Source organism: Dermatophagoides pteronyssinus, unplaced genomic scaffold, assembly GCF_027571235.1.
Source record: "Dermatophagoides pteronyssinus isolate colony J.1.1.1.1 unplaced genomic scaffold, Derpt_VIB-CSIC_2022.12 sq0008, whole genome shotgun sequence".
NCBI lineage: Eukaryota > Metazoa > Arthropoda > Arachnida > Sarcoptiformes > Pyroglyphidae > Dermatophagoides > Dermatophagoides pteronyssinus.
Window position 1 is genome coordinate 172,494 of NW_027461532.1, and position 21,990 is coordinate 194,483.

Below are 21,990 nucleotides of genomic sequence, written 5' to 3' on the forward strand. Positions count from 1 at the left end.
AATCTTTGTTTATAACGGGTGATGGACGACAACAACAAAAAAAAAAATATAATAACAACAACAACAACGAAAAAAAACATCATAATAATAAAAACAATGAGAAAAAATGAATGACAATTATGATAAACTAGCATTGCAAGCCATTGGCCATTTGCTTCGTCTACTCCAGTAGACGAAGGCCAAGTCCAATGCAAGCCAGCCATTTTTTTATGTAAAAATCAAAAGACCCTTATAAATTCAAAATGCAAGCCATCCATTTTTCGAGCATGCGCATTGAAATTGAAAAAAGTGTTTCGTCTCAGCCAGCCAGCCAGTCAGTGTTTTACTTTTTTATGTTATTGTGGATAAATAGAATAAGTTACATAATGAATAAGGAATCTTTGTTTTTTTGTTTTGTAATTCGAAATCTATGTAAACGAACTGAATGTGTCATTATTCTGAATGATTGATTGATGCGAAATGAAAATAATAAGCAGAGAAGGAGGGGAGAGAATGTAAACTGAATAAGAAAATTGGCAAATATAGAATACTATTACCTTCCTCATCCTCCCCCGAAAAAAAATTCATAAAAAAAAGTAATGATGATGATGATTGTTAACAAGATGCTAATGATAATGATGCGGATGATGTGGATGATGATGATGATTTGATGGGGTGGAAAAAAAACATTTTTTGAATTTAATATGCTTTTTGTTCGGTTCCAGTTTCGAATGTTTGCGATGTACCGGATTCGAATGTTTGTGAGAAGCCATTAAAACCGCTACTGCCGCTACCACTACTGCCACCACCACCACCACCACCGGAAGATCCACCACCGAATGAGGTACCGCCGAATCCACGATTGCCACCTGTTGATCCACTATTGCCGCCATAATTTCCACCCATACTGCCCATAAAGCTTCCACCAAAGCCACCGCCAGTTGATCCCATACCGGATGAAGAAGGTGCACCAAAGCCACCAGTTGAAGGACCTGAACTTGGACCACTACCTCTTGAAGGTCCGCCATAACTTCCGCTGCCACCAAAGCTTCCACTGCTACCGCCACTAAAACCACCCGATGATCCCATACCGGATGAAGGAGCACCAAAACCACCAGTTGAAGGACTTGAGCCTCCACCATAACTACCACCACCAGATGAAGCACCACCGCCCATAGCAGCAGCACCATTTCTACTTGGTGATTGAAGACCCGAGCCAGCGGAACTTCCACCACCACCACCACCGCTGCTACTGCCGCCACCACCGCGTGATTTTGATTGATTTCGATCGAATGATCGTCTTGGTTCACCTTTGGCAACAATAGTATGAATTTCTTCCATAACTGGTTGAATTTCTTGAATAACACGTCGATATGGTGTGATGATTTCTCTGACTTCCTGTTATTTTCAATGAAAACAAAAAACGAAAGAAAATCATTAATTTTGATTCAAATTAGTGATCGATTTTCGATTACAAACCTGAATAATTGGTTTTTTAACTTCATGAATAAGACGATGTGGTTCTTCTTCCGATGATGTTTGTTCAACTTCACCGGCACCAGCTGATTCATGTGTTTGATGTACACGAATTCTCGAGGAACTTGATTTGAAATGAATTTCTAATGGTAAGGCACCACCTTCAACTTCGATGATTTGTGGTTCAATATCTTCGAATGGTATATCAACTTGTTTAAAATCCACGGTATGTTTAGTGATAACAGCTGCAGGTATACGTTCACCACCTGAACCACCCATTTTGAATTGACTATCACCATCACTAAAGCCACCACCACCACCTCCGCCGCTACTGCCTCCAATAGCTCCACCCGCAGAAGCACCTTCAGCTGCTCCAGAATCACTTCCGCCAAAGGATGAACCACCACCAAATGAGGATCCACCTGTTGAGCCACCACCGCCTGTTCCAAAACCACCTCCCATAGATCCGCCAAATGAACCCATCGAAAAGGTTCCACTGGATCCACCGAATGAGCCAGTTCCACCCGTTCCACCTGATGATGATCCACCATATGAACCCATTGAAGTAGTTCCCATAGATCCACCGAACGAGCCAGAGCCCCCAGAACTGAAACCGGATCCAGAGCCAAGGCTGCCGCCAGTTGATCCACCATAGCTTCCAGTTGCAGTACCGCCAGTAGATCCACCAGTGGAACCACCACGGCTTCCACCAAAGCTTGATCCACCGCCAAAACTGCTGCCACCACCACCGGACATGCTACTACCACCTCGGCTACCACCGCCGGATGCACCATAGCTTGAAGAACCGCCAAAACTGGAACCACTTCCGCCAGTGCTGGGCGCTCCACCTCCACCACCACCGGTAGATTTAAATCCACCACTACTAGCGCCACCACGTGATCCTGACGTTGATGATGATGTCATTGGTGACCAGCTACCCATTGGACCACTAAGTGATCCACCACTATATCCGGTTCTTGTACCAAAACCACCACTGCCACCACCATTCATCATTGCAACAGGTGAAGCTAATCCACTACCGCCACCACCACCACGGCTAGAACCACCACTTGATGATGATGATGAAGTGGGACGATTTTTTGTACCACCTTGTTGTAAACTTTGTCCAACATTGATTGATAAAAATATTAATATGGTTGTTGTCGAAATGGTCGACATTCGAGTGAAGAATCGTGCCATTCTGGATGATTATTGATGATAATGATGAATGAATGATGATTCGTTCGGTAAATCACAGATGATTACACTGATGATGATGATTTTGATCAATCAATATACACTGAATATCACAAATATTAATAATATGAACCAAATCAAAAAACAAACATCAAACAATCAGAAAACAAACACTTGAATTTCAATATCGTTTTTTTGTTTTGTTCAAAAAAAGAAAAATGCACACACACACAACACGAAATACGTTCGTTTCGGATTGTTGTTGAAAATGAAACATTTGTATCATACTTATATACTAGTCGAGGTTTAAAGTTCTAACTTCTGGAACAACAACAAAAAAGGAAAAACAACAACAACAACAACAACAATGATGATTTATCCAAATCCATTCCTTCCAGAGAAGGAGAAAAAAGCGAAAAGAAAATTATAACCTAGAATCTTGTAAATTTTTATAACAAAAAAAAACAGCAAATACGAAAAAAACAAGGGTTTCTCCATATTTGTTTCGGGAATTGTTCCATTGTTGTTGTTCCAAACGAAAATTCAAATCATGATCGAGAAGAAGAAGTGAAAGTGCGAGAGAAAAATCAAAGAGAGAGATTGAGAGAGAGAGAGAGAGAAATAGAGAAGAGAAACGAAACACGACGAAAAGGGATAACAGATCAAAGATCATCATCGGACATCATCATTGTTGTTGTTTGTCCATCAGCCGAAAACAACAAAATACGGGATGCTGCATTGACCATCACCATCATATGATGAACACGGACATTTGGGAATTGAATAACCATTATTATCATTCAGCATTGTCCATTTGGGATCCAAAAAATCATCATTCGTTTTTTGGTGTGGATAAATTAATGTTTCTAGGAACACTTTGTTGTTACACAAAACAATCACATTCATCATTGAATTTCATAGCAAAAAAAAAGAAGAATTTCTTTTCTTTACATTTTTTTCAAAAAAAAATAATTCACAACATACGTATCTTCGTAAATTTTTGTGAATGGGCAATTCATTTTCATAAATCAAATCAAAGAAAAATGTTTTGTTTTCAGGTTCATCTTGATGATGATCATCATCATCATCGTGTAAATTATCGTTTTTTGTTTGATTTTTGCATTCATTCAATTTTTGTCCGGACAAACAAAACGAAAAAATTTGTTCCGGATTTAATAAAAGAATGTTTGTTTCTTTTTTCACTACGAAAAATGGCTTTCGGATGTGCAAATTTTATTTTTTTCGCACTTTTTTCTTGCCCGGTCGTTATTGACCATGTTTGATCGGGATTTGATTTTTCAAACATTTTGCCCGACATTAGCTCTAGCTGGGTGTTCTTCTTTCCGATATAATCGATAGTTGAACATCGATATAAGTTTTAACGAAATATTTCGGTAAACAAACACAAAAAACGGAAATAAAAAGATTTTTGGATTTTCGCTGTTTGTTTTTTTTGTTTATTCGAAAAAGGATTTTTGTATCAGAATTTTCGTTCTAACCGGTAGTTGTTTATGCAAATATATCATCCTGTTCATATAGGACGTTCAATTTCGAATGATTCGAATGATAATGATGACATAATCGAAGAAAAAATCAATCGATATTTACAGAATATTTGATTGGAAAAAGACAACAATCGATTTTCACTATCCAGGTCATCATCAACAGTGCAAATTAGCATCATTTTTTTCCTCTCTGTGTGTGCGTGTTTAAAGAAGCAAAAACGATGAAAGCAAAATCTTGACATTAGGTCATAAAAAAAAATAATGTTAACAAACAACATCGATCGACAAACAATGTCGTCATTTCATTTATGAATGAATTTCGAATTGATCATTTTCGAATTGATGATGCTCAATTCGAATTTATTCGAACGAGCCAATCAATTCTTTTCTTTTCTTACACCTTTCGTGTTTTTTTTTTATTTGTTTCATCAAACAAATAAAAAAAAAATTAAAATAAAATAAACAAAAGTGAAAATTGGAAAATTTATTCAAAAGTGAAAAAAAAACATCAAAAAATTTTAATTCAATTCGACGAAAAACAAATCAAAAAATGGTCATCATCATCACCATCAACAACAACAACAATAAACAAAGTTGGCCATTTCGACTTTGATTGTTTCGAAATGTGAAAATTGTTTTTCGTTTTCGTTTTCTAATCAAAACATTCGATTTTGATAATGATGATGATGATGATCTTTTCAAAAAAAAAAAGAAAGTGTGTTTATCTAATCGAATGCGAAATGATAATAATAAAATTTCAAAAAAGAAAAAAAGAAAATTTAAATAAATTCAAATTAATCGAAAATATCTTCTTATTGATAATGACAATTTCGTTTTTCGTTATTCGTTTGTTTTGTTTTTGGATCAATATTTCACATGAAAATTGCTCAATTTGAGAAAGAAAAATCCGAGATAAGATGCTGTTGAGTAACATTTTTTCTGTGATTTATCGTTGGAAAAAATCTTCATTTCATCTACCGAAAATCATCAGAAAAATAAACTTTGGACGATCAATGAAATCCGTAATGAAAACAAATTCTTGGAAAAACAGAAAAAAATCAGTTTTTTCCCTTTTCAATGAAATGTCTTTCGATTGAAAAAAAATGAATGGACGAATCTAAATCTAAATATGAATTCATATTCAAATTCAAATCATTATCTTGGATGATGATCATCATCGAAAAATTGAATCGAAAGTAGAATGAAAATCCGATTAATCTTTTCGCATTATTTGGTGTGGTATATCATCACCATATTGGTTTTGATTCGATTGAAAAACTTGAACTTGAAAATGAAAATCATTTTTTTGACAAAAAAAATTGAACAAAATAATCATGACCTTGGCCATTTTCTCCAAATGTTGTTGTTGTTTAGTGGATATTTTTCAATTTGTGAAACATTTTTTCATTGAAGATAATCATCATCATCATGAATGGATCAAAATCTTCAACAACATGCTGTTCAGTGATCCGGACGATTTTTTTTTGGTCAAATCAACAAAAGATTATTTCGATGATGATGATGAGTGAAAGTTATTCAAAAAAATAATAATTTTCATTCATTGCATTCATCGATTGATTCTGAAATTGAATTGAATGAATGAAAAGAAATTTCAATTTCGTTGTTGATTAAGTCATTGATTTAAGATTTACATTTTTTTTTTGAATTGAAAATTCAATTGAAAAAAACATTTTCAATTGTGATTGATTGATTTTGTGATCGATCATCATTCGATTCAAATTTTTTGGGGATTTTTTTCTTCTTCTTTTTTCTTTAGGATTAATCTTGAGATAATGATGATGATGATAATATCGATTGTTTACTTTATCGATTGTATCGATGATTGTATCGATAGAGAGAGAGGATCGAATGCGGGAAATTTTTTTGATTCGATTTGCGCAAGCGTATTACATTCGAATTGAGATAGCGGAAGAAATAAATAATGAGGGTGCGTGGATGGTTGTGTTATGAAATGGATAAAAATGTTCGAATTTTCGAACACATTTTGTTTTCTAAATCGGAAAAAAATGTGTGTTCGAAGAAATCGAGAAGAAAATAAAATCATTTTCATTTTGGTGTTCACCAAGTGAAGATGTGATTTTGATATTACGTAACAAGGTGATGGTCTTTGGATGGCAGTTATTGTTCATACACACGAAGTCGTCAGCATAAAATTCATACATCATAAATCTTGGTGTTATCAATGGGAAGATTTCTTTACAATCAACAATATTCAAGAATTTGTAAGAATTTGAAAGTTTGTAAAGAATTGCGTCATTTCGAAAACTTTTGACCGATACATACGCTGTCAACACAACGATACCTATTGGCGCCATGGTATCTCTTAAAACGCAAATCAATGTTACCATGTGGTATGATACCTGCCCTGAAAAACAAGACCAGATATTATCACTTGTAATTTTTTTAAATCTTGTATTTTTTCAAAAAATTTTCTAAAATAAAATAAAAATTCATTGAAAAAAACGGAAAAAGTAAAAAGCTTCTAAATGCGCATTGTTATCGAATAAGATAATTGTAAATAGACAAGTTGAAGATGATTGTGTTGAAATAGATAAAAAAATGTGTTCGAATTTTCGAACATTTTTTTTTCTAAATTCTATAGTTGAAAAAATGTTCGAAAATAAAATCATTGGAATTTTGATGTTTACATAGTGAAGATGTTGATTCTTTTTTTATCAATATCATGCAATACTAATTGAAAAAGTTTCAAAGTTCGGAAAATCAGATAATTGCTTTTCGAATTTGTTTTTTTTACAAGATTTCTTTCGATGAATCAAATCGATGTTGTGAAAAATACTGCAGATGCAATTGTCATAATAATGAAGCTTTTTATTTATTTATGGAACGACCAATCGGGCGGAATCAAAGGCTTAGCTCAATACACATGGACAGTGGCATATTACTAACAAGCAAAGTTATTAACATCATAGATGGTTTTTTGTGCGACTTTTTCTCGAATGTTAATCAAAGGCGATGACCTCACGGTTGAGCTGAGTTCATAGAAGAATCATACTGCTCATCAAGAATTTTTAGTATTTTCACCGATGTCTACGTGTGGATGATGTTTGATTACCCAAATATTCTACGAAAAGCAGCAAAAATCCAAGGTACTCAAGATGTCGATGAAGACAAAATATAGTATTATAAATATAACTGCCATGTAAATTGAACATTGTATTATTGTAATTGACACATTTTTTGTTGTTTAAATTTTAAAATAAAAATTCATATCATTGATAAATAATAAAATTGTAATTTTTTGTTAAAAAAAAATATTTGATAATTTCGATTTGATTGAAAGTAATAAATCAATAAACAAAATCGATCAATCGATAATGATGATTTTCGAAAAATCGAAATTTCAATCAAAAAGAAAAAAAATTTGATTTCGTCTTCGTTGTTTATTTTATTGAACTTTTTTTTTGTTTCATTCTGATTCGATGTTGATGATGATGTTTTCATCATCCGACAGCGTTTGTGTCCATCCAGCTGTTTTACGTTGGCCATGTTGATGATAATGGTGATTGTCAATGGCGATTGGTGCTGATGATGGCCATGATCATGATCATTGCTGTTTTTGTTGTTTTTTGCATAATAATTTCTTCCTTGATAATCATCAACAGCCCAAAATGTCAATTTTCATTGTCATGGATTTTTGCTCGTTCGTTTTTTGATGCAAAAAAATCAAAATAAACAAAAAAAACAACAACGATGATGATTGGAAAAAAAAATTCGAACGAAAGGTCGAATATTCGAACGAAAATGATTCGAATTCGAATTGGATGAACGAAAAAATCGATTCGAATCATTCGAAATATTGTGATTGTCGTCGAACTTGAAACAAAATTGATTTTTCATTTTTTTCAAATAAGGTGAAAGATTTTCACCCAGTTTTGATAATGATCGACCATCATCATCAACATGTAATTATCATCATCATCATCATTCGCTTAAAAATTTGTTTCGTTTTTCGACAAATGTCAATCAACAAAAACAACAGACAGAACAACAACAACAAAAAAAATGGATATCAATGTCATTCTGATCATCATCATTATCATTATTATTGGGTTTTTTTCGTCTTCTTCTTCTTTTGTATCAGGGAATATCAATTTGTTTTTTTGCTGTTCGCCCTGAACATATTTGTGTATCATATAAATATCCGAAATATGGACAAGGTCAAATCTCATCATCGATAATCGATCATCGATAGTTTGTTGTTGTTGTTGTTGTTCCGAATCCTTTTTATGGTAATTTTTTTTTCGTTGAAAATGATGATGATTGCTCTCTCTGTGTGTGTCTGTCAGTCAGTTGATCACCAATTGATTGAAACAATTTTTTTTCAATTTCCAAATTTCAAATTCATCGCCGTCTGCTGATCTTGTTTTGTTTTTTTGTTTGCTCATTTCGAAGTTCATTATCATTATCATTGTTATGGTAATATGGAAAATTATTCATTTAAATATGGTGATGGTGATGTATGGTGGTGAATACTGACAACGAAAAGCAGCAAAAACTTTGTTTTTTTAATTTTTCCATTCGCGCACTTGATGATTTTTTCATTTGCATTTTCGTTCGTGCGCGAACATAGATTTGTTTGTTTGTTTTTTTACAAAGTTTCCTTTCAGGATCAGAATTCCGATAATGTTCACGATGATGATGATAACATCGAACGAGAAAACATGGATCATTATCATAATCATAATCACCAAACTAATCAACAGAAATAAATGACCACAAAGGAAACAAGAAATTATCATTCATAATCGTCATTTGGTGATGCGATATGAAAAAAAACATTTTTCCCATCATCATCATCATCATTGAAGATGAACAAAAACCAAACTAAACTGGACACAATGAATGATTTTTTTGTATTTGACGAAATGTAAAAAGTGATAATGATTATCATTATCGTTTTGTTTGTCCATCTCACGAAAAAGTAACAAAAACGAAAAAAAAAACAAAGATTTTGTTGTTTTGAATTCCATTCAAATGGAAATTGGATATATTTTTTTTCTGTATCACTTTCCATTATCAACAAAATCCTTTTCCTTTTTTTTTTGTTTGAAAAAGAAAAAATTCAATTTCTATGTCAGTCGGTGAGATTTTCCTTTTCGTTTTGCTTTGTCGGATGGAAAAGGAAAAAAGAAAAAAGATTCGGACATTAATCATCATATAATGATAATGATAATGAAGATAATGGATGTTTGAAGATGATTAAGGTGGATAAGGATGAGAGAATGATCAAAAACCTTAAACAAACAAAATGCTAATCAAGTTCGTGTTTGGCGAAAACATGTGAAAAAAATTAATCTAATTTATAACCACCAATTGAATTAATTGGATGATAACAATGGTAACAATGATGACAGGATAAAGAAAATTAAATGCCGAAACAAACAAAAGAAATGTTTCATCAAAATATCATCATCATCATTTTTCGAATGTTTTCGCAAAAAAAACGATTCGATTTGAACATGCTCAGAAGATGGGATTTTTTTTTTGATTACATAATTCAATCAATCAATCCGATCGATCGATCGATAATCGATTTTTTTCTTTTTTTTTTGCTATTTTGTTGTTTTGATCGATATTCAAATCAAATCAATCAATCATGATTTGATTTTTGAACAAACATCGAACATCATCATCATCATCAAATGTCATACGTCAAGGTCAGATGAAAATCAATTTCGATTTGGAAAACAGAAAATTCTTCAAATTTAAAAAAAAAAATCCAAGAAATCGAAAACAAAATGGTCATCACATTGCAAGTGATTTTCATGCAAAAACTTCCTGGATAAATCTTGGAAGCAAAAGCTGAAAAGTTTTATTCTTTTGCCCTTTACGAATACAATCACGGTACCCGGTATAACATGGTTTCGATATAGAACACGATCGATCGATCGATTGATTAAAAAAGAACTGAAGAAAAGAAGGCCAAGGACAATCCAAAGGCTTGTTTCTTCACCTAATTTTATTCATTTCAACTGCCACCAAATTTAGATTTTTGATTTTTTTGTTTGCAAAAAAACAAACAAAAAGGGTTAATTTTGTTTTTTTTTGACACATCATCATCATCATTTTGATTGATTGATGATGATGACACTATTTGTTGTTGTTGTTGTAATTATCATTCAACAACAACAACAATGATGATGATGACAAAATCTAATTTCATAATAAAAATCATCAGTCAAGTCAGTGATCAGTGATTCAATCATCATCATCATTCTGAAAAAAAAATCATAAATTTCTAATTTAACAAAAAAAAATAAAGGTCATCAAATCATCAATCATATTTACTTTATTTATTCATTTTTAGTCAACAAACAAACAAACAAACAACGGACGATATTATGTTGTTGATGATGACCTTAACCTTTTTCCATTTTCCATTCATTCATTCAATTTTCATATTCTGTCAAGATTGAAAAATTCACAAATCCAATGACGATGATCATCATGCATGCATGATGGTGAATGATGATCGACCATAACGGTCGACTATTTCAACAACAATGATGATGATCGAAATTTTGATCATTAAAAAAAACATTTTTTTCTTGTAAATTACTTTCACTGGGATAAAATAACCAAGATGAAACTTTGATTTGAATTTTTTTATTGAAAAAATATTTTTCGGTAAAAAAATTGATTGGAAAAAAATTGATTTTCAATTCCAACCACGAATCTGATCACGATCACGATCATTATCGATAAATGATTTATCGATTGTTTCAATCATCAAATTACCACAAAGCAAACATTCATTACCGATTAAATCTTCTAAATTTTCATTCAATTTTTCCAAACGATTTGTTAATGTTATGGATGATGATTCTGTTGTCGTTGATTGTTGCTGTTGTTCAAACGTTGATGAACTTTGATTTGGCTTGAGCGAACCAGGTGACATCAGTGTTTGCAATTGATTTTGAATGGATTTTATTTCGGATAAAATTGCCTCCAAACGAATACGATTATCAGGATCCAGATATTCAACAATTTCTTTAAGCAAACATTTATAATGAAATAAATGTCCACATGATGGAAAGGAAAAAAAATGTTCATTTATCGCAGGAAACAAACATATTGAACATGAATCGGATGAATTTATTATTTGAAAACGATTACGTAAACGAGCAATTTCATCACGAATTTGTTCCGCTGATTCGGTTGCTAATTTCATATCATCACGTAATGATTCAATATTTTCATTATAATTTTCTAATGATTGACATATGGCTGATTTAAAATGATCAATGGTAAGATATTCCGGGAAATATGGTAGAATATCTTCAATTTTTAATAATGAACATTCCGAAAGTATGCTTGTTGCCATTGTTATGTCGAAATTTTTCGTCTGTCCATCTTGTTGATCATCTTGACCACCATGATGGTCATCCGAATAGATATTTTTAATAACATGTTTAGCAATTTTTAACCATAAACGTTTTGCTAGATCTTGATTCGAATGATGATGATAATTGGAATGATGATCATTAATAATCGATTGTTGTTGTACTTGATTTGCCATTTGTTTTGCTAGCTGTACATCATTAACATGTAATGCTTGTTCAATTGCTTCTTCATATGCACCCATTGTTGATAATAGCTGTACTAATGCACTTGGTGGTACCAAATTATTCTTTTGATTCGGATTTTGTTGCTGTTGTAGACAAATTCTAACAGCATAACTTGGATCAAATGGAAATTTCCATGTTGTCGACGATTGATTATCAGTAGCATTCGATCCAAACAGATCGCCAGCAGTACCACCAGTTTGTTGTTGTTGTTGTTGAATATTATTCAAATATAAAAGTAATTTATCCGGTTTATATTGTATCATTAATGTTAGAAAATAATTATGTACAATTTCATCACGAATGTTCAGATCGTAAACACAAAATTCCAAAAAACGTAAAATTTCTTTACATTGATGTTCACGACGTTCTTCTTGATTGTCACTTCGAGAATCATTATTATCATCAGTAAAATGATCAAAATGTACCAACGATGGTATCAATCTGGTCATATCTAATTCCGATGCCAACGGTATTAGACAATCAATCAATTCTTTCGGCAGATTTTGTATCAAAATAGGTGAATATTTATAATAAAATTCCAAACATTCTTCACGTCTCATTAAACCAAGCATTTGTTGATAATCATTTTGACGATAATAATGTTCAAGTAAACAATCAAAATCACCAATTTTTTCAGCAAAATATTCATAAATTTGTTGATTATCATGATTCAAAATAATATTGTAGAAAATTTTTCGATTATTTTGTAATGATTTTCGATAATTTGGATTGGAAATTAATTGTTTTAATCCATTTTCAATTTCCTGTTGTTGTTGATGCTGTTTATTTTTCAACTTATCATCACCATCATCATCACCAATGATTATGGATGATAACGATGATTTCAATCTGGCCAATTGATTAAGCATCAATTCAAATAACCATAATAATAAAATGATTATCTGTGTTTGTTGTTTTTCCACGGATAATTTTTTCAATTTATTCAATAAAAATTCTTTCAATGCATCTTGTTGTTGATCATTACTATTACCATTATTATTACGTAATTCAATAAATTTCAATGTAATTTCTTCGAATGAAATTGCCTGTGTTTCGGTAAAAAGTTGTGCACTTTTTTTATAACTGTGAAAATTTCAATGGGAGAAAAATCAAAAACCAAGAATCAAGAATCAAATTTTTTACTTACTTTTTATTAGCAAAATTATACAATGCTTCTTCACAAACAATTCGATCCATTTTTATCAGATCATTTCGTGCATAACGTTTAGCTAAATCAAAATCTTTTCGTTGAAGGTAAATTTCCCAAATATTACGATCTTCACGATCAATACGATAACGATAAACAGAATTTTTTGTATATAACCATATTGTATTACGTTGTGGATCTTTAATTAAATCTTCAACAATTTCACCACCAATAAAACGATCTTCCCATATTAATTCACGATTTAATAAACAATAAACTTGCAGTTTTTGTGAATATAACAACATTAAATGAAATCGAGTTAATATTAATGATTTTGGTATTGATCGATGACGATTTGTTGCTGCAGATGATCTGTCTTTTGATGTTTTCGACGATGACATTGATGGATTTAAATCTGAATATAAAATTACTTGTGCATTATCGAAAATTTTTCGTTCATTATTATTATAAGCAAGATTTTCCGGTATTTCACCATAAAATATACCCGGTTCAGTTAACCAACCAAACGATAATGGATAATTACTATTTCTATTCGATTGATCTTGATTTGTCGATATAGATGATGATGATAATGATGGCTGATATAAATCTAATTTAGTTACCGGAATATAACCAGGCATTTCCTTAAATGTTTTTTGATTGTTTATTGTTGTTGATTGTATTATCTGATAAAGATATGGTTGTCCATCGATTATTGTCGATTGGCCAGCCGGATTATTATTAACAGCAACGAAATCGATATTAGAAGTTTGACCACCTCCACCACTATTTCCACTACCACCGGCAACCTGTATAGATGAAGTTAGTCGTCCAATATATTGATAGATAAAATTGCGGGTTGCAATCAATATACAATATTCTAAATCAAAAGAATTTTTCAATCGAAATATTCGTATTGAACAGATTGGTTCATGCTTGATTGTTGTTGTCGGAATTTGATGATTAGAAGAAGAAATGTTTGCTGCTGCGGTTGTTGATTTGTTTGGATCATATGAATTAGATGCTGATGATAATGATAATGAATCGGGATTTTGATGATTTGTTGTTGATGATTGTGGTGATAAATCACAGATAAATTTCCAAAATGATAATTCACGTGATTGAAGAAAACGATCATCTGATTGTAGATGTGTTTCATACAGTTTTCCTTCATTCGTACCGATTAATAAATTTCCACATTGTCCAGTTGGTTGTTGTTGATCAATCCATCCAACTGCAGTTATAATATGACCTTTCATTTTATTCAATTGTGATAATTTACGATAATAATAAAAATTTTCAAACGGTATTATTGGATTATCATTGAATGGTAAATCATGTTTTAAACGTTGTCCAACAGTTATTAAACAATGTTGACCAGTTGGATCGATAAATATACCCAGAATTACTGGACGATTTGGTGATTTAATCGATACTAGATATGGATTTAAATCCAATTCGATTGGTTTGTTGGGATTCATCAGATCAATCTTGAGTAAATGAAAATTTTCCATCGACAATAAAAGTTGATTATTCGATACAACCATATTGGTTATCGGATAATTTGGACGAAAATCAATTTTATTTTTCATAAAAATTGGTTCCATTTGATCGGATCGCAGATTAATAATACCACCGGTTTGCTTGCCACCACCATATTGATCTAGGATCGATGCCATTTTCTTTGATTCTCGAAAAATTCAATTTCAAACAAAATTGATTAAAATGACCAAGAAAAGACAGAAAACACCTCTTCTTGTTGATTTACAGCTGATTTTGAAATTGTTGATGTTGTTGATCATGTAACGCCATCTTTGAGCAAAAATTCCAATCAATTAGAGAAAAAACAGCATCTTTTTTATTGGCAAATGTTTATTATTTTTGTCAATCATCTGGACATCTAAATCAATGTCAAAAAATGTGATGATTTTCTTCATCCGAATCAATAGATGAATATTCTTCGTTTTTCCATATTTATGTGGCCTTATTTACTTATTTACGAATCAAAATTTTGATTCGATTTTGAAATGTAAAATTTCGAATCGAAAAACTCACGAATCAATCACGGGTATGTGTCATATTTTTTGCCACAGTTTTTCTCCATATCGAAATCGAATAGAATCAAGGAAATACAATGTATTTATAAATTATCATCATTCGAGGATGATGATCATCATATCTCATTATCATTTTGATTGCGGATATTTTTAGCAAATTCAATTCTGCATAATCATTCTTTGTTCGGAAATTTTTCTAAAAATATCATTTTATTTATTCCACATTTAGGTTGTCCATGATCAAAACGTAAACATCGACCATAACAAGCAACGATAATTCTGAAAGAAAAATCATTAACAAAAATGAAATTATCCAATAATAATCAAAATAATCGTCGACATCGACAAAATATCGATTATTATCGTTTCGAATGTTGTAATTATCATTCGATTGCATTCTATTTAGCATTAATACTATTATTATTATTATTATTATCATGTATATCATTAATTGTATTGATATTTGTTGTACCATGTCCAGAACCTTATAATCAATATTCATTTGATAATGATGATGAAATAATCATCATCAATAATGTAACGAATGAATGGAATCTACAATGGATTCGACAACATCATTCAAAATTATTCGAATGGAAATGTTCGGTTACGGCTGATGTTCACCATAACTATGATGATAATAACGATAATGGCACTGAACCGTTGATGACATTATCATCTACAAATGTAACATCACCATCGACTACTTAAACTATGGATTTTTGAGAATTTCATTTTTGCCATTTCTGCTGTTTTTTTTCTTTTCATTGTTTGTTTTGTTTTATTTAATTTTCAAATCCTCATCATCTCATCATCGAATGAATCAAAGTCCATTTCTTGTCCCCAAAAGAATCTATCTATAATATCCTTACGTAACACACGCACAACATACCTGTGTTTCTATTTATAACAACAAAAATCAATGAATGATTTTTGAAAAGATAACACACACACACACACACACATCTACATCGTATAAATGAAATAAAAATATTCGCCTTATTTTACACACACAGACAGACAGAGATATCCTGTATTCAAAAAAATAAATCTTTGTGTTTTCAACAAGGTTGTTCCGGTTGCCTTGACAATCTTATCAAAGTACCTGTTGTGTTGTGTTGTTGTTGTTGTTACACATTTTGGTTGTAATTATTTTTATTGTGTTGTTTCAGTTTGACTTTGATTTTTTTCTTTTTTTGTTTGCTCCTTTTTTCTCTGAGAGATTTTTTTTGCAAACAAAATTTTCTTTTTTTGTTTCGAAATTTGGAAAAAAAATCAAATTCATTTTTTTCGGAGGAAAATTCCCGGAAACCGAAAAAAAAAAATGTTTGAAAACTTTTTTCATTCATTTTTGGTCATTTTATTATTCATTTTAATCATTCAATTTGATTATGGTAAAACAATCGATGTTTTGGATGATAATTTTACCAACGTAAACAATGTAACCAATAATCCACAATGGAAATCATGTGATACGAATCGAAATTGTACCCGAATGAAACAATTTTGTTTTGAAGGTCGATGTCATTGTCAACCATCATATAAGTAAGTTTTCTTTTAAATAAAACGAAAAAAAAATCATCCAATTTCCTCTATATAGATGGAATCCCATCAATGGTCAATGTGAATATAAAAATTGTTTTAATGATCCCAGCGTATGTCAATCAGTTGGACGTGAATGTCGTTCATTATCATCATCATCATCATCATGGTTGAATATTTTGCCAAGCAATCCAATCAAATATGATTGTCAATGTCCTGATGATCAACAAGAAGATCAAACCGGAGCATGTCGTTATAAATGTCAAACAGATCAAGATTGTCAACGAATAGATTCGGGTAGTAAATGTTCCCGAATCGAATCATTATGTGAATGTCCATTAAATTATCATCGTAGTAGTAATGGTAGTTGTGAACGATTTGAATGTAAATATGATGAACAATGTTATCGTTGGGATGATCTAATTGATCGTCAATGTCAAATGGGCGAATGTCATTGTAATTATGATCAAGATGAATTCGGTAGATGTACAATTTATTGGTATCGATTATATCGTTATCGATTCGATACCGGTGTTCATCGAATATTTTTAATGACCATTTTAATTGTACCGGTTGTATTTATTTATTGTTTTTTCTCAAATTTTCGTCGTTTACAACGTTCAACATCATTTCAATCAATCAATCATCGGCCAAATCAATATTTTCCTACGGCAAACATTCATAGATTTAATGAAAAAATCGCTAGGGAAAAACATTTAACTTATTATAAAAATATTGAAAATTTAGCTAAAATAATGAAACAAAAACACCAACAACAACAACAACAATCAACAACAATTTTGAATAACGATAAAAATCATCATTTTAAATATCAAAGATTTCAATAAATAAAAAAATGTTACCTATTTTTATTTTCATATCAAACATTTTTACAGGTGAAATTTTGAAAAAAATCCGGCATTTTACATAGATACAACACGTCAAAAATATTTCAAAAATGAAATGTAATTTTTTTTATATATCCGTAAAATCCAATGATTTCGACAGGTGTTTTTTGTTGTTGCAGGTTGATTGGTTTGATTGCAATGTCAGGATGATGGTATTTTGTTTTTTTATTGAAGTCAAATCCGATCATTTGATTGATGTTTGTGCCGACCGAATGATAATTTGTAATTTAAAAGAAAATAACTGTTGTTTTTTTAAATTACAAATTACAAATTAATTAATGAAAAATGTTGTTGATATCATTATCGTACATTGGCCATACTATTATCCGATTATTAAAGACATTTTTTTGTTTCTGTTTGGACAAAAACAACAATAAAAATATTTGTTTGTTGTTGTTTGTTAATCTTAGTAAATCCTATTTTAAAAGTAACAAAAACAAAATGAACGATTAACAAACATCATAAGGTATCCGCATCAATTTTTCATTTAGTATATTAAAGCATCATTTAGCAATTGGAAACTAATTTGAAAAAAATTGAAAAAAATGTCTTTTTTCGATCGAAATCATCAAAATCTAAATGAAACTCATCAAAATTCTCAAGCTGTACATTTGATGAATGGTATAATTATAAATCAAATGCTTTTTCTAATCAATTTTAATTAATTTTATTTAAAAAATTTTCAGGAAATTTACAATTAATATTAATATTATCGATGATAATATTAATGTTAATAATATTGATTAGTTTTGCAATGTTAATTCGTCGTAATGTTTGGTTACAATCATCGAAATTATTTCAACGTAATCCAGGTATTCATCAACAATATCCATCAACAGATAATCATAATAATAATGATCATCATTATCTAAATCCATATCACCGTCATTATTATAGTCGAAATAGTCAACGATTAAGTTTATATCCATTATCATCATCACCATTATCATCATTATCATCAGATATTAATCCATCGACAACAACAACCTCGACATTATATTGTTCACCATCATCAGCAACTATATTTAATTTATTTACACCACCACCACAACAACAACAACGATTAGCATCATTTTCATCATATCGACCATTTTCGATGACAAGATTTAATCAATCCACAGCAACAAATAATCATCCATCATTGATTATTGATGATGTGGATGATAATTTACATCGACAACAACAACAACCACCACCATCCTATTCAGAAGTGGTGCTTGTTGATGATGATAATGATCAACAATTGAATCAACAAAAATCTAACGAAAAAATTGTTGATAATGCTAAAGTAGAGATTAAAACATTATCATCATCATCGTTACCACCATTACCAAGTTATCAAGAATTGAAATTTATTTGAAAAACACTTATTGTTATTATCTTTTTTTTTGTTGTATTAAAAAGCAATTTTTATTTATTATACAATGTTTACAAAAGGAAAATGATTTTACAAAAGTTTGCGCTTGCGCATGCTATTTTTTCTTCTTTTTTTGGTTTTTCCGTTTCCACGTTGGTTTGGGTTGGAAAGACAGAGCTTTACTTTGCTTTGCGATCCTGAAATGATGGTTATATCTTCGTACGTATGTTACACAAGGGCCATATCCATATAAATAATAATCTTGTTGCGTTTTAAAAACTCTTAACACGTTTGTACACTGAAACCAGGTAATAATCAGGTAAAAGTAACTAATCAATATATAGTGTGATCATCAATGATTATAGTTATGATGTTTATTATACTCAAATATCATAACGAAATTAAATCTTCGTGCGTTTGTTACACACACAATAAAATGAGTCACAATAAAAAACTCTTTACATTAATCGAATGAATGGAACCTTAAATAATTTAGTAATTATAAATTTACTAAATAAATTATATCAGGAGATTGGTTGGAAAATAATTAAGGTAAATAATAATTGGCCATTAGTTGTGCATATAGTTATGATGCATATTACGCATATAATGCGTATGTTACATAATGGCCGTATTAACACTATTTAACTCTCTTAAAAAAAACTAACTCTAAAATAACAACTCTTATTCATTATTGAAATTCGTACGGGAGTGGAACTTTTCTAATTAGGTTCCGTAAAAAGGTTCAATATCAAACAAACTCTTCAGATAAATAATTAACACGTAATCTTCATACTGGAAAAATCTGGTGAAATTAGGTGAATAGCGGTGAAACTTTCTTCATCATCGTTTCCATTCTCGTCAATGGTTCAGTTGAGAAAAATTGATGGGCGTTATAAGAAGGCGCCAGGTAAAATGAGAAATAAAAATCACAACGATAAGATGATGTTTGTGGGGTGTCGTTGTAGCAAATAAATTTTTAACCCAAAAAATCAATACTTTTTTGGTTGTCTTTATATACCAGAAAAGGTTTTCTTTTCCTGGTAACTTGGTAACCCATTGATCATGTGTGTTTGTGCGTTATCACTAATTTTTTCAGTTTTTCTTGTTAAAAACTTGACTTTTTTTTCCAAATAAAAACTTTTTTATTTTATTTAACAACCAAAAAGCAGAAAACAAATAGCAACAATCAGGATAATCATATTGAATTGATATAAATCCAATCAAATTAAGTGTTAAATATTTTTTTATTATGGATATAACAATGAAAAAATGATAAAAATTACATGAAAATAATAATAAAGTATGGCGCCAACATTGGAAAAAAACTGGGAAAAAAATAATTTAAATAAAAATAAAAAGTACGAAAAATTTATAAAAATTTCATAACAGATTATAGGAAATGGTACAATAAATGTTCGAAGCGTTTAATTTAATAAATGAAGATAGATGTTTATATTTTTCAAACATTTTTGTCGAATCATTTCTTTCACAAATGGATCTAAGAAAAAAATCAGTGACTTGGTTTTTGACTCGGAACTGATTTAATTTGGAAATAGATTTTGAATTGCCATGAATTCAATTGCCAATATTGATCAGGTATTTGGATTTGTTCAGCGGATGATTATCCTTTTTTAGTTTGTTTTTGTCGAAATAAACTCTTCGAAAATTTTTTTATTAAAATCATATTTGTGGCAAAATGATTCACAACAATAGGAAATTATGCAAATTTTTTTTGAAAAAAAAACAGTTTTTCAAATGACGATGATTGGAATGAATTTCTTTTGTTATCTACATTTTCGAAATTTGTTTGAAATCTTCGAATCGCCTCTTGCACTACATATTAGAAATCACTTTGAGTATGCATTCGTTCTGATGTAATTTTGAGATAATCGGAAAATCGAAAGGGAATTCTTCTAATTGGGGTCCAGCAATATTTGCATTCATTCAAGATGGAGTCAGCTTATCAGATGGACTGGAAGTTCCAAGGGTATTTTTTAAATATTTTTTTGAATGTTCTGCGAAGTAATTCACGGGAGTTTGAATTAAAGTTGTAAAAGTTGTTATAGAAATGATTTTCAGAATACAAGTTCTTTTTAACTCTTCGTTTCTATTTTGCACTAGATAGTCGGTAATTCAAATTGGATTGGATTGTAATCGAAGATTAACCAGAAAGAAATTGTAAAACGAAGTGAGTAGATTGGATGACAAACACACTAAATGATGCTAGATAGTCGGTGATCAATACCATCAGATATTAGTTGAGCTGTCTATGGGTTACGGCTATTAGAAAGATTTTTTAATGTACAACGTTTGCTTGGCGATAACTTCATCACTTAGTCGCTTTTCCATAGGTAATTGTAATGTACATTTGTTAATGTATTTATGTCACAATAGAAATTAATTTTTCCAAAATTCCCATCTCATGTTGAGTGATAGTAAAAAGATTATGAGCTATAGAACACAGAAGATACAATGCTTTTTATATCACAGCGACTAACAAGAAAAAGATAATGATCGATTTTTTTTTCTTTTTCAAGTTCGAAAATTCTATTTTTTTAACACAAAACCGAATTGTAAACAATGTAGATGTTGTTCGAAAACATGCTCGTTCGTTTTTCGAATTTCATTTCGAATAACAAACGCAGTTAATGTAACCGTAACCACTCGTGTGTAATGTGATGACGTAGAATTCAGGGGTTATATAAAGTCACCATTTCGAATTGTTTATTCATTTTGATTGTGTTTTGTAAGAACGTTTTGCTTATTCGACTATCCGTATAATAATCATTTGTTACTTGGTGGCAGAAAATGAGATTCGAAAGAGATGATTTCGTTTTTGTTATCAACAGTTACTAATCGAATTCTGTCGTTATTCCTAATCTTTATTCTGGAACAAAATATTTGAACAAAGGAAACATCGTTGCAACTGGATCTGATGGCGTACGTATGGTATTCATTGCCAGCTTTTTATCATCAGACCTTCAGATGGGAGCGAAAGCACCAAGAAAAAATATATTAACAAGAGAACAGGAACAACAGAGATCTGTCTAATTTAATGATGAAAAGAAACAGATTAAGTTCATCAAAGCAATTAATGGTTATAGAATTCCACTATATGATTCTGTGATCTGATTGTTTACAAAATGAAGGAGAATCTATTGAAGTGGTTATTTCAAAATCGGATCGAATTGGTACCAATTTTTTTGTTC

The 21,990-nt window shown here is 30.8% G+C and overlaps 5 protein-coding genes across 5 annotated transcripts; 3 read left to right on the plus strand and 2 right to left on the minus strand.

The window, feature by feature from the left end:
• Nucleotides 1-363: 363 nt before the first annotated feature.
• On the minus strand, nt 364-2,891 carry LOC113798257 (uncharacterized). The gene is made up of 2 exons (XM_027348768.2): nt 1,459-2,891; nt 364-1,377 (listed from the first exon to the last, which is right to left on the minus strand). Exons 1-2 carry the CDS (start codon nt 2,653-2,655, stop codon nt 679-681), a joined length of 1,896 nt encoding a protein of 631 aa, XP_027204569.2. The 5' UTR covers nt 2,656-2,891; the 3' UTR covers nt 364-678.
• Nucleotides 2,892-10,789: 7,898 nt separating this feature from the next.
• dor (vacuolar protein sorting-associated protein 18 dor) lies at nt 10,790-14,702 on the minus strand. Its single transcript, XM_027348772.2, has 2 exons — nt 12,915-14,702; nt 10,790-12,850 (listed from the first exon to the last, which is right to left on the minus strand). Exons 1-2 carry the CDS (start codon nt 14,591-14,593, stop codon nt 10,858-10,860), a joined length of 3,672 nt encoding a protein of 1,223 aa, XP_027204573.2. The 5' UTR covers nt 14,594-14,702; the 3' UTR covers nt 10,790-10,857.
• A 91-nt stretch (nt 14,703-14,793) lies between these two features.
• LOC113798261 (uncharacterized) lies at nt 14,794-16,075 on the plus strand. Its single transcript, XM_027348773.2, has 2 exons — nt 14,794-14,982; nt 15,201-16,075. Exon 2 carries the CDS (start codon nt 15,275-15,277, stop codon nt 15,680-15,682), a length of 408 nt encoding a protein of 135 aa, XP_027204574.2. The 5' UTR covers nt 14,794-14,982; nt 15,201-15,274; the 3' UTR covers nt 15,683-16,075.
• Nucleotides 16,076-16,180: 105 nt separating this feature from the next.
• LOC113798269 (uncharacterized) lies at nt 16,181-17,398 on the plus strand. Its single transcript, XM_027348782.2, has 2 exons — nt 16,181-16,516; nt 16,572-17,398. Exons 1-2 carry the CDS (start codon nt 16,296-16,298, stop codon nt 17,359-17,361), a joined length of 1,011 nt encoding a protein of 336 aa, XP_027204583.2. The 5' UTR covers nt 16,181-16,295; the 3' UTR covers nt 17,362-17,398.
• Nucleotides 17,399-17,507: 109 nt separating this feature from the next.
• On the plus strand, nt 17,508-19,159 carry LOC113798270 (uncharacterized). The gene is made up of 2 exons (XM_027348783.2): nt 17,508-18,042; nt 18,108-19,159. Exons 1-2 carry the CDS (start codon nt 17,967-17,969, stop codon nt 18,779-18,781), a joined length of 750 nt encoding a protein of 249 aa, XP_027204584.2. The 5' UTR covers nt 17,508-17,966; the 3' UTR covers nt 18,782-19,159.
• The last annotated feature ends 2,831 nt before the right edge of the window (nt 19,160-21,990 follow it).

Excerpts from the sequence above, each read along its gene's own strand:
- LOC113798257 (XM_027348768.2), bottom strand. The coding sequence starts at position 2,655 with ATGGCACGATTCTTCACTCGAATGTCGACCATTTCGACAACAACCATA. Across the intron at positions 1,378-1,458 it reads TTAAAAAACCAATTATTCAG|GAAGTCAGAGAAATCATCAC; the intron begins GTTTGTAATCGA and ends TGAAAATAACAG.
- LOC113798261 (XM_027348773.2), top strand. The coding sequence starts at position 15,275 with ATGAAATTATCCAATAATAATCAAAATAATCGTCGACATCGACAAAAT.
- LOC113798269 (XM_027348782.2), top strand. The coding sequence starts at position 16,296 with ATGTTTGAAAACTTTTTTCATTCATTTTTGGTCATTTTATTATTCATT. Across the intron at positions 16,517-16,571 it reads CATTGTCAACCATCATATAA|ATGGAATCCCATCAATGGTC; the intron begins GTAAGTTTTCTT and ends TCCTCTATATAG.
- dor (XM_027348772.2), bottom strand. The coding sequence starts at position 14,593 with ATGGCATCGATCCTAGATCAATATGGTGGTGGCAAGCAAACCGGTGGT. Across the intron at positions 12,851-12,914 it reads TATAATTTTGCTAATAAAAA|TTATAAAAAAAGTGCACAAC; the intron begins GTAAGTAAAAAA and ends AAATTTTCACAG.
- LOC113798270 (XM_027348783.2), top strand. The coding sequence starts at position 17,967 with ATGTCTTTTTTCGATCGAAATCATCAAAATCTAAATGAAACTCATCAA. Across the intron at positions 18,043-18,107 it reads AGCTGTACATTTGATGAATG|GAAATTTACAATTAATATTA; the intron begins GTATAATTATAA and ends AAAAATTTTCAG.